At 42.5% G+C, this 12554-nt stretch overlaps 1 protein-coding gene across 8 annotated transcripts in view; it reads left to right on the top strand.

Moving 5' to 3' along the window:
* CCDC138 (coiled-coil domain containing 138) overlaps positions 1–12554 on the top strand; it is a 29991-nt gene that overhangs the window by 6356 nt on the left and 11081 nt on the right. For 7 of the 8 annotated variants that reach the window (XR_011569272.1, XM_019970224.2, XM_019970222.2 and 4 more), the window contains exons 5-11: positions 56–243; positions 908–1066; positions 3012–3131; positions 6005–6082; positions 6190–6297; positions 7842–8006; positions 10948–11064. Coding sequence is in view for 7 of the 8 variants with exons in the window: in XM_019970224.2 (XP_019825783.1) it covers positions 56–243; positions 908–1066; positions 3012–3131; positions 6005–6082; positions 6190–6297; positions 7842–8006; positions 10948–11064 (935 nt within the window). In the remaining variant the exon portion in view is untranslated. The remainder of the gene's footprint in view (positions 1–55; positions 244–907; positions 1067–3011; positions 3132–6004; positions 6083–6189; positions 6298–7841; positions 8007–10947; positions 11065–12554) is intronic. The other variant, XM_070798753.1, reaches the window with a different exon arrangement.

Below are 12554 nucleotides of genomic sequence, written 5' to 3'. Positions count from 1 at the left end.
ATGAGGATATTTAAAACTGTAAACTAAGTTTTTAATTTAAATTTTGTTCTCTTAGCCAATGCCTGGCCAGCTAACGTGGCCTCACGTTCAAAGAGCTGGGCTGACTATTGTAGTGATGGCAGCGACTCCCCTTCCAAGCATATTGGCTGGCCTGCATCCAGGGCCCCACGGAAGCCAGGCCTGCTGCCCCGTCAGGTCAGCCAGATCTACGACGAGCTGCTCCAGATTCACCAGAAGCTGCAGGTGTGGGCTCAGCGCTGCCCGGATGGCAGCCAGGGAGGAGGGGACCAGAGGGAGGGACGGGTGAAGCCAGGGCTGGAGCGGGACTGAGGGTCAGTGATTCGGAAGCTGGTTCAGGGGGGACGGGGGTTGAGGCCAGACTGAAGTGCACTGAGGAGGGTGCAGCCAACCAGGACAATGTTTTAGAGAAGTTTGTCCAGGTGGGAAGTCAGGAGGCCAAGGCATTGGAAGCCCAACCTCCCTTTGTAAGGCCACAACCTTGCCCTGTCCTCTGTTCTGCTCAGAGGCTGTGGGAGCTGATGGGCTCTGGGGGAGGCTCGCATGGCCGTGGGAATGTAGGGGATGTGAGACGATTTCTGGGCTCCACTGGAGCCTGCTCTGCTGATTGGAGGGGGAATGTTGGAGGGGCTCCTCTGCAGGTGTGAGCCGTTCTTCCCAGGGGCGATGGGGAGCTGGGAGGGATAGTGGGGGGTCTCCCCATGGTGCCCCCCCTTGTCTGCACCCTGGATTCTCTCAGGTCCTCGCGCTGGAGTCTGCTGACCGATCCTGGCATTGGTGGCCTGCAGGGTTCCCGCGTGCTCTGCTGTATGGTCGTTGCTCTGCGCTCCCCTGGCTCGTGCTCAGTGGAGTGAGCTTCCTGGAGCACTAACTCTATCCTTGCCCACAGTGTGAGACTGCAGCCCAGCAGGAATTTGCTGAGGAGCTTCAGAAGCGAGAACGTTTTCTGGTCGAGAGGGAAGAGCTGCTCTTCAGACATGAAGGTGCCTTGAGTGAAGTGAAAGACGTCAGAGAAGAGGTCCTCATGAGGTTCCAGATCATGAAGGAGGTGAGCGTGGCACTGACTGCAGAGGCCGGTTGCAACACTCCTTTGGACGTCACTCATCTTCTGTAGACCTGGGATGATCCTAGCGTAGCCTCTGGAAGCCTGATAGTACTGTGCGCAGCTGAGTTCAGGCTGTGTCTTACCATATTCACTCAGTTCCCAGAGCCTTTGTCGTTGTTCTGGAGCCTGTGTGGTGCAGGCACCGCTGGGAGCCTGAGGCTGGGCTTCTCAGCCTTTGCTGTGATGCTCTGGGTCCCTAACATGCCTGTGGGGTGTTGGGCGGGGGTTGGGGTAGGCTTGTTGTCACCTGAGCTCCTGTCTCTGCCCCTTGCTTTCAGCAGCTCAGAGGTGAGCTGGATTTGAGCACATTCGTGGATCATGGGTCCCCTCTTCCTGTTTCCAGCCCTAGAAAGCAAAGCCATTTCTCTGCAATTAGCAGGGCTAGGGCCTGCCGTGGGGCAAGGCTGTTGGAGGAATGGGGAAACAGAGCCTCTTGAGGGCTGTTTGCCCAGGTTTTTCCTCCTTTCTGCAACTCCCTGCTTGTTTTCTTTTGACTTTCCTTAGTAGTTGCTTTCTGTGTTCTTTGTGTGGCTTTAGTTGTGATCAGTAAGAGAAGCGGAGCGCGGTGGGCTTATCCTTCTGGAAAAGGAACCCGTGTCAAATGGTCTTAATATCTTCTGGAGGTGGAAAATTTGTGCAGTTGAGAATGTTAATATTACTTTTAAAATAAGTGTTGTCTTTGTGGCCATGTCTGAGTTACTTAAGGAGTCGTTTAATCATAAAATTTCACACAGCTGATTTTTTTTAACGAGCTTGGATTTTCCATGCACTCCATCTTCATTTCAGCCTTGGTTCTTTCTCTTTGGATTTGTCTGTTTGCTGCTCATAGGAGGTATAAAGCTAAGTGCTTTATTTTAGTGGGACCTGGATGATTACTTGGAAGAAGGAAATCGGTTTCTTGATTTCCTGGGAAATTTATTTGTTTTAATACATTATGAATAAATCTGAGAGTAAAAAGTGAAAGAAACTATGTAAGTATTCGCAAATCTAAACATGCTCTTATTTGAATATAATTATAGGGGAAATTTATTTTAATATTTATGAAAGTGGTTAAGGAAAGTCAAATCGTTTGGGGCTCAGGAAATTTTATTATCTATGTAAGTTTTCTGAGATGCACAACAATTTTAGCTAATTTATGAGAACAGTTCTATGTGTGGAATATTTCTTCTCCAGAGGGCTAATTTAAACCTTAAATTTTAATTCACAAAGCTATGAATAATTAACTAGTCTCCTGAAAGGATCAGAACTCCTTTATCATTCCATGATGTCAGAAATTATTTCAGTGAGTTTCTGTTGGAGGTTTTTCTGAGCAGGACCAGAAAATAGCCTTAATGCTACTTAACTTGTGTAATATGTTTTAATAGGTATTTAACATACATTTTTAGTTCTTTGTTATTAAGTTGGTTGATTATCCAGTTTTTATAAATTACTTGCAGTGTCAGCCATTATGCTTAAATATACTGATTAAAGTCCTTGTGATTCAAGGAGTTGTAATTTTTTTTAAAGGCTAGTTTTTATTTTTTATTTATTTCTTGTAATTTTATATATTTGTCTTTGGCTGCACTCGGTCTTGGTTGCTGCGCCGTCTTTTCTCTACTTGTGATGAGCGGGGGCTACTCTAGTTGCAGTGTGTGGGCGGCTTCTCATTGCAGTGACTTCTCACTGTGGAGCACAGACTTAGAGCACAGGCTCAGTAGTTGTGGTGGAAGGGCTTTAGTTGCTCTGAGGCATGTAGGGTCTTCCCAGATCCGAGATTGAACCCTTGTCTCCTGCATTGGCAGACAGATTCTTTACTGAGTCACCAGGGAAGCCCCAGAGAGTTGTAATTTTTATGTAACTTATGTTCAGTAGCATTAGTGATATTGAATCTCTGTTTTTTCCCTCCTAGCAACATGATGCAGAAGTTGAGCACTTAACTGAAGTTCTTAGAGAGAGAAATAAGGAAAGCAAAAGGCTGAGGTCTTCCTTTGATGCATTGAAAGGATTGAATGATAGCTTAAAGAAACAGGTAAGACCTAGTTTATCTGTGTTAGATTATGAGACATTCTCAGAACTGTATAGATTAACCAGTTCAAGTCAGAATCTTAGAGCATATTCTGTGTAGAGAAAACCTTGATTATCATCTTTATTTGTTAGCTTTATTATAAAATACTTCTGAATATAGAATAGTTAAGCTAGCTCTTGGTTTCTTATCATCTGTTCTGACAACTAGCTGAGCTATTGGACAACTTGGAATTTTTCAAACTGTTAAGAGCAGTGACTAGATTAAAAACAAGCAAAAGAAAACGTGCTAACCTGGGGACTTCAGGTGCTGAGTTGTAGCTTTGTGCTATTCTTGACCTGGCTGTTAAACACCACTGTGTATTTTTGGAGTGTCTGTTGTGTGTGGATCCTGTGCTGGGAGCACAAGCTCATGCCCACCACGTCACACTGCACTGCACTATGTATGCGTGCAGAACTGTGGCGAGCTCACACCCACCGCATCGTACTGCTGTGCACTCTGTTACATATGCAGAGCTGTGGCGAGCTCACACCCACTGTGTCACACTGCACTGTACCTTGTATGCAGAGCTATGGGTCAGCTCAGTGCTCCATCATACTCAGGTTGCACCAGGTTCTTGCTAGTTGTTGTTGTTTTTTTTTTTTTTTCTGCTCCCCTTTGCCAGTTTTGAAGTGCAGGGTTTTGTGAAGAGGGACAGGAGAGTGATGGTGTGTTTGTTGTGGGGAGGGAAGCATGGATGAGCACAAACGGGTGAACCTTGGCATTTTAGCAGCTGAGGTCCAGGGTGGGGAACTTATGGATTCCAGCAGGGGGCTGAATGTGGACTCTCAAGCGTGTGCACCTCGAACTCCTTAGCCAGCTGTGTGTTCTTCTCTGTCTCTCTGATTTCTGTAGTCCCCACTTGTTATAACCTATCTCCATGGCGGTGATAACCAGGTCCCCCAGTTCTCGCTGGATCTGATTCTTTGTCATTTCTGAACTGTCTGCCCTCCCGCAGTGAGAGTATGACCTTGACCCACTTTGTCTGGAGTTCTCTTATCCTTGGAGAGACTGTTCTCCCATTGCAGTCTTGTCTCACGCTCTTGAGAAGAGTTTCTGATTGCTAGCATGGGGTCATTGTTGCCTGTACCTGGCTCTCAGGTGACTATGATCCTGATGGGCATGTGTTTGGTGAGTGTGTAGTGACTGGGGTGGATGTGTGCATTGCTAAGGGGTAGAGCCTGTTGATATGCATAGTGAAAGGTTGAACACTTCACCTGAGAGGCACAGGGAACATAGTGAAGAAGTTAACATGGGAGTTTCCAAAGTACTTGGTGAGATAGAGAGGCAGAATGTGAAAGGATACTATCCACAAGTTGGTGAAGCCTGCCAGCCCACAGATTTTAAGAAATTCTGTTAACCTAAGGAGGATAAATGTTGAGGAACACCATACTGGTACGCTGTTTTAAGATGTGAAAACTTTAGGTAAAGATAAAATCAGAGACAAAGAAGGCACCTTACCTTCAAAGAAGGAACAGTACTCCTGGAGGAAATATCACAGACATGATTAACATAAAAGAGAAAGGCTCTCTTTCCTGTCATAGGAGGCCAGGCAGAACTTTGAGTCTAAACCTGTCAGCACGACAAGAAAAATGCAGCCAGTCTCCAATGAGTGTATATGCAAAAATTTTAATATCAGCAAGTTGAATCTAGAGCTACCTAAAAAGTGTAATGTCATTCAGTGGATTTATCTGAGGAATACAGGGGTCATTTATCATTTGAAAATTAACACATCATCTGATAAAAAGAAAAGAATCATAATTCTTTGGTTTAAAATTCAGCACCAACTCAAGACAATAACTAGGAATAGAAGAGAACTTAATTCTCATAGAGTATCTACAAAAAGAAACAATCCTGACAACACTCACACTTAACATAAGTTACTGAAATCTTTTCCCTCTGAGATCAGAACAAGGAAGGTGTTCACTGTTCCTGATTCCGGGGATCTTTGAACTAACGTCCTGGTCCACGTAGCAAGGAGAGGTCAGGATTGGGAAGGAAGAAATGAGAATTAGCCTCTGATGACGTGATTATGCACAGATATAGTCGGTGTCCAGACGAGCATACAGATAAGTTACTAGAATTAAACAAATTCAGGAGACTATTCGGATATGGGTTCAGTAAAAGTCGGGACGTATGTATGTGTATGTCTGATTCATGTTGATGTTTGGCAGAAGCCAGTACAATTCTGTAAAGCATTTATCCTTCAATTAAAAAGATAAATTTAAATTTTTTTAAAAAGCAAGTGTATTTCTGCATATCAACAATAACCAGATACTCTTTATTGAAAGATGCTATGGGTAGTAGCATCAAGAAGCATTGGCTGTGAAGGCATAAACCTAAGAGATTATACATGCACAGAACACACAAAACGTGCAAAACATGATTTAAAAAGCAATTAAAGAGGATGGAAGGAAGTTGAAGGCTGTGTTGCATGTGGGGTGGGAAGACCCACATGGTGAAGAAGGCACTTTTCCTGAGTTACACAGACATGAACTCCAGTCCCAGTAATTCACTACATTGTTACGTGGTTTGTGCATCTTCACGTATGTATATTATAGTTCAGTAGAAAACTCAGAAAAAGGACGTTCCCTGTTAAAATGTCTTCATTTAAGATGTTAGGAGGCTTGAACGTTTTTCGTAGAATTAAGCAAACTTTCTAGACACTCTTCATGTTTTAGGGCCCAGTGGTGGTTTTGCTGTGATCTTTAATCGCAGGTGCTGCCTCTGTGTGTTGTGTTGCCTGGTGATAGACAAGATAAGATAGTATCCTGGGAAAACTTCAGTAGGAAATCAGCTTGAGGTTTCTATTGAAATGTCTTGTTATTTTCCTGCTTTAGTTGAATGAAGTGAGTGAAGAAAACAGGAAGCTGGAGGTTCAGGCCAAAAGAGTTCAAGCTCGCTTAGACAATTTACAGGTAAGGAACCTGCTCTGCTCTTGAGACACAAGTGAAATCTGAAATGGCTGTCTTGGTCTCACTTCTGATACCGTTTTTCTTTAATTCGTGGATATGTACTGTCGCAGAGGAAGTATGAGTTCATGACAATACAGAGACTGAAAGGCAATCCCCAGGCCACTCATGAAGCAAAAAGTTTAAAGCAGGAAAAAGTACCAGCTTCAAAACCTTGTAAGGTATGGTTGAACATTTCTCTACTGCAAAGCCAGGACATTTTTCTCGTTGTTCTTTCTTTTTTTTTTTTTTTTTTCCAATTTATCAAACATTCTTTTTGTTATGAAAGTATTCACCGTAATAATTTCTTTTTAGAAAAGTATCATAATATTTCAGATATGCTTTTGTTTTAAAAACAGAGCAAAATATTCAGCTGCTAAGAATATCAGTGTACAGGGCTCTTTGTGGACATGTGTTTCCATCCCTCTTGGAAATAAAGCCAAGACTGGAATTTCTGGGTCAAAAGGTACACATAGGTTTAACTTCTGGGACAGCCGCCAGTTTTCCAAAGAGGTCATGTTATTTGTACCGTTGCTGGCAGTCTGTTCTGTTGCACCATAGCTTCATCCATATTTGATGTTTCCAGTCCTTTTTATTTTCGTCTTTCCAGTGGATAGTAGTGATATCTCACTGCAGACTTGCCTGGACCCCACATTCCACTCCTGAAAAGGCTGCCCCAGCCTGTAGCTGCCTCCCCACACCCAAACCCCCCGTCTGCCGCGCACGGGCTGTGTGCAGAGGGCTTAGTGGCTGGGAGAGGTCCTGTTTTACTCGCCCACCCGTTTCCTGCTACATAGCTTCCATGTTTTATTAAAGAGGATGCTAGTTGTGGAAAAAAATTTTAATTAAAATTAAAGTAGAAAAAGTGGAGATTCTTAGATACTCAAGATGATTGTAGTTTTCATCAAAAGTTCCTATTTGAAGAAAATTGAAAAAGTTAAAGATTACTCTTGTTCAGAATAATGTAACTTTGTTTTCCTTCATCTGTTTTTGTTTTTGTGGATTGCTGTCTGCTGAACTATGCCTTTTTTATTACTTTGCTCTTGTACTTCTCTGTCTAAAGTTAAATCTGGCATAGTTCCCTAAGGCAGACGTGTGATAAACATCGACTTAAAATGATTAAAAGTGGTTTGAAGGAACATGGAAGTCAGTTGAGTTGAATTTGTACTGGTTTTTTATGGCATTTGGTTCTTGTTTTCTTCCCATTTGTGTAGACTCTCAAAGAACAGGGTTTCCAGGAAAAAAATTTTCATGTCCATTTTATAGAATGGTACAATGTAAAGAAAAACAGCTTTTGGGGGAGGAAGATAAGTTCCATGGTGGAAATTATTTAGCTTTTAAAACCTTTAAATTTGTTAAAATCTTAGGTATGGGTGGTTCATGCCTTTGAATTAAGGCCAATTTTGCTTTTCTTCATTATCAAACTTGGATAAAGAATTTTAATGAAAATTCTCTCTCTTGGTAATAAGGTACAGTTCTTTCAATGTCCTTATTGTGGTGGGTCTCCCCCTTCTGTCAGCCAGCATTTAACATGTGTCTGATGTTAACTGGAGAGATTTGATTTGGAATTTCTTCCATTTGGAGAAGCTTTGCAATCCAATGCATGTTTTATGGAAGCAGTTTAAATAAATTATTCCATAATCACTTAACAAATGTAAAACTTGCCTTTGAAGTTATAGCAAGCTGTGAATTGAAATAAATGCTTGCTTTAATTTTTTGCTTAAAGGTATCACTTAATGGACAAGTTTATGAACTTTTAACTGTCTTCATGGACTGGATTTCAGATCATCACCTTAGCAAATTGAAAAATGAGGAATCTGGAATGGATGGTGAAAAACCACTACCCACATTTGCTTCTCAGAGAAGTGATATTCAGGAGAAGTGTGTGAAGGTTTGTTTTTAATTTGAAATAATTTGAGTCATAACTCAGTAGAGACGTGAAGAGTGAAAAAAGGAAGGCTGTGGTGTATTTTGCAGGAGAATAAATATTGAAAGTATTTTTGATAGAAAGTTGATCATACCAACAGTCTGTTGTAAAAAGACTCATTTTAGATTTAATCCACATGAATTCCTGTGTGTATTTTTATAACATGATGGGAATTTCCTTTTAAAGGAAGACCAGAAATTAAAAACCTACTCCAAAAAATGGCAAAATAATTATATTTTAGAGTTAGGCAGGTAATCAGTGATATGAACAATTCCTGATAATGCATCTTTTTAGGATTCACATCTCACTAAAATAATTTTATTTTGCCTTTTGTCATGAAAGAACAAACTATTTTCAAAAGGCTTCTCTTTATTAAAGACAAATGACCATTTTCTTAAATTACAAACATTAATTTGGATATTGCTATTCATATTTACAGTCAATATAAATTGTTACTAGAGGTTGACTGTTGTATTCTACAAGAAATACATTAAAAACTCTGAAGATTGGATATCTGAGGTTGTTTGTTTTACTTAAAGAATTATTACATACAGGAAGCAGTTTCATTTTGGGAAATTGTTTCCATCCTTACCTAAAAAGTTTCTTCTGAATGCCTTTTGTTCTGGGCAGGATAATGGCCGTAGAGATATTCATAACCTAAGCCCCTAGAGCCCATGGATGTTACATCACTTTGCCAAAGTGAATTAAAGTTACTTATCCACTCACCCCCAAGTGGAGATTGTTGTTCAGTCACTCAGTTGTGTCCACCTCTTTGCAGCCCCATGGACTGCAGCACACCAGGCTTCCCTTTTCATCACCATCTCCCAGCACTTGCTTAAACTCATGTCCATTGAGTTGGTGATGTCATCCAACCATCTCGTTTTCTGTTGTCCCCTTCTCCTGCTTTCCATCTTTCCTAGCATCATGGTCTTTTCTAATGAGTCGGCTCGTTGCATCAGGTGGCCAAGTGTTGGAGCTTTGGTTAAAGTGATGATTAACCCAGGGTGATCCGGGTGGGTTCAGTAACCACAGAGCACTTCAGACCAGACACAAGAGGCTACTGTAGAGTCAGTCAGAGGCTCACTCACCCTTACCAGCCGTGAAGGCAAGAGAAGGAGGCAGGAGGGTCATAACCAGGCTGGGGTGACCTTCTGCTAACAGCCAGCTGACCACGGAACTACACCTCCAGCCATAGCCCGAGGGAGCACCAGGTTCTTGTCGTCATCCTCAAATAAAGATTATTATATATTAACTTGTTCTGGACGTACACCTTTGAAGTGAAACGTTAATCATTCAGTTGTGTCAGACCCTTTGCGACCCTTTGGACTGCAGCCCACTAGGCTCCTCCATCTGAGGGATTTTCCAGGCAAGAGTACTGGAGTGGGTTGCCATTTCCTCCTCCAGAGGATCTTCCCAACCCAGTAATCGATTCCTGGTCTCCTGTGTCTCCTGCATTGCAGGCAGATTCTTTACTACGTAAGCCATTGGGGAAGCCAGTACAAAAGTATGCAACTTTGCATACTTGGGACTTGGTGGGACTTGGTGATGGATCCCGTACTTTTGCGGGGTCTCAAGGTTGGCTCCCAGCTGTTGATTTTGCACTGGAATGCATGTTGGCAGCATTCACTCCAGGTAGGAAACCACAAGATCTGGGTTTGCACCTCTGCCCTCTGGCTAGATAGTTTTAGGCAGCTGAGCTGGAGACTAGCCTGCTTGTGTCTGGTGGGTGTTGCCATGGGGATGGAGCTCTGCAGAGATGCCTGAACTGGGTGTGGATGCTGGAGGCATGAATCCTAATTGGCTGAGTTGAGGAGCAGGTGACCAGGTGACTGAGAACCAGCCAGTAGGGGTCCCTGAAAGTGAGCAGAGAGGTGGGGGGAGCTGGGTCTCAGAAGTCAAAAAGGGTGTATCGGGTTGGGGTCGCGGAATAGAGGTGGGTGGTGCGTGGAGAGGGTGTCCCAGAGCTGCTGTCCGAGGTCTGGTGTGTCTTTATTATGTCTGTGGTCCAATTACATATGATTTTACATCCTTGCTTTTATTACTTTTACTTAATTTTTATCATTAATATTTTCTGTTCATCATCTTTAGTCCACTGAGTAGCTATTCACCTGACCTAGCTATTTCCCTTTGTTAGGCTGTTAAGTCACTTCCATTTTTTTCAAATCATTGTAACACTATTTTTGTATGTGAGCTTTTGGAAGGTTTTATTTTAGGTAATTTTCTTAGGCTGTTATAGCAGAAGTGGGATTATTTCCTCAAAGGCTTAGACTGTATCTTTGTGGTCTTAAACTTTCAACAAAATAACATACTGTTGAGTCAATGTTCTTTTTTTAAAATGTGTATTATTTTTACAAATTAACATTAAAATGTTTATGAAAGACATATAAAGAGGAAAGTGAGCATCTTTCCAGTTACTGAAATCTCACTGTTAATACTTTTTAAAAAACATCTTTTCTTATCTCTGTCAGTGTAAATTCAATAGACATATTTTATATAAAGAGGATCTTATCACACTTTTGAAACCTGCTTTTATCACCTCAGACTATGCCATGGCAATAAAGATGTCATTATCAGTTAATGGTTATACATGTACCAGAAGTTTATGCTGTAATCCATGGGATCACAAAGAGTCAGACACAACTTAGCACCTGAACAACAACAAAAGATTCAGATGTGTGTTTATATAAGTTAATTTTAAAATTCTAGGTGTGGTATTGGTAGGTCAAGGAAATATATATGTAATGTCTCAAATGTGTGTTTTCTTATTGTATTGCACTTAATTTTAAAGTAGAGATTTTTTTTGTTAGAGAACTCTTTTCTTTTGGAAAAATAATTTTTGGAAAACTGTGATAATTTCAGATGTCTGAAAACTGTGTGTTTATATTTTCCATCATTTCATCTTTAGCTTTTGCCTCTGATGACAGAGCAGCTGCAGTGGTTGCCCTTTGTGAATGCCAGGCTTCACGAGCCTTTCGTGAAGTTTATCTACTGGTCTTTGAGGCAGCTCGATGCCGGGACTCAGGTAACTGAATCAGAGTCGATCTGCAGGGAAAGCTGTGTTCAGTGCTGCGTGGCTCCCGGTCTTGCTCTGTCTCAGGCTTCCCTGTGCATTCTCTTCACGTCGCAGGACTTTTCCTGCCTCCCTTGCTTCGTTCACCACTTGCTCTTCTTTCTCCTTCTCTGTCCTCTTTCTCAGTGCAGTGGGTCATTGTTTGTGAGCTTCAGAATTGTGTAATGAGTTTCACTGTGTTAGGTTATTGTTGAAACTAACTGCTTCCACCCACCCCGTTATTTAATTTATGGTTTCTTATATTCTTGAAGGTAATAGAAATTGATTTTTTGTGCTTATGTCAATAAACACACTCTAGCTAAATGGGACTGTGATTGTTAGGATAAGCTAATCAAAGAGGGAGAGTTACTCCAGCGTCATGTAAATGAAGGGTGTGTGTTACCAGCTCACGTAGGGTTGTTTAATCCAAATGTGAGGCGCGTGTGTACCGTGTGCTGTGAATTATAGTAGGTTTGTAAAATTTTATTTCCCCAGTTAGTACTGATACATCCTGATACAGGTTTCATTCAGTTAAAAATGGGGAAGAAACAAAGCATTGCTGGGGTAGTTTCCTCTTGGCCCCGTGACCCTTAGGATGCGGGGGCTAAGCTGCTCCATGCGGGCCTGATGGTCATGTAGCCAGATGGCTGAGGTTTAGGGAAATACCTTTCCTGAGGAAACCCTAAATATTTTGCCATCATGGTAAACAAGTGAGTGCATGAGCACGTGTGTGGGGGAGCATGTGCACCCACACACATAATATCATCTGGATGTATTGGTCATGGGTTGTCTCATAAAAGAAAGTTACATAAAATGATCAAGTCTGTTCAGAGTCACTGTGACTTTGCTGTTTGTGTGATGGGTTCTGAGAAAGGTTGGCTGAATTCTTGCTTTCAGCCGTCAAAGGCTAGACTCAGCGTTGAGTGGGACTTTGTCTTCCTTCTGGAATAGTCTCCTCATTCTTCCTGAGACAGTTCGTGCTGCCCTGCCTCCAGTGTGGACCTGGTCGCTCCGTGTGCTCTGGGGCGGGGCTGCCAGCTGCACAGCTTTCTGCTGTGAAGTTTGGTTCTCACCTGCGCATTGCTGAACATGTACTGATGGGTTTTTAATAATTTAGTTTTAACAGTTGTCAAAGTGCGGGTACATAAGTTAAGCTTTTTATTTTGAGGTGATTAGAGATTCTCTGTGGTCATAAGAAATAATAGACACGTTGTGTCCATCTCCTGAAGGTGACGCTGTGCAGAACAGGTGCAGTGTCGCCGCCAGGGCCGCGATCAGGTGACCGTCCCGTCTCCCTCCAGAGCCTCACGTGGCTCTTCTCATATGTAGACGTCACGGTTTAGAGCAGCATTGAGCAGGGAGATTTCCCAGGTACCCTGCCCTACACCTGCACCGCCGGCGCCCCCCCCCTGCCCCACCCATCAGCATCCCTGCCAGACGGAATCTTCTTCACATCCACGTCC

This window comes from Bos indicus, chromosome 11 (genome assembly GCF_029378745.1).
Source record: "Bos indicus isolate NIAB-ARS_2022 breed Sahiwal x Tharparkar chromosome 11, NIAB-ARS_B.indTharparkar_mat_pri_1.0, whole genome shotgun sequence".
Lineage (NCBI taxonomy): Eukaryota > Metazoa > Chordata > Mammalia > Artiodactyla > Bovidae > Bos > Bos indicus.
Note: the sequence above shows the minus strand (reverse complement) of the source record. Positions and strands in the feature narration are given on the sequence as shown.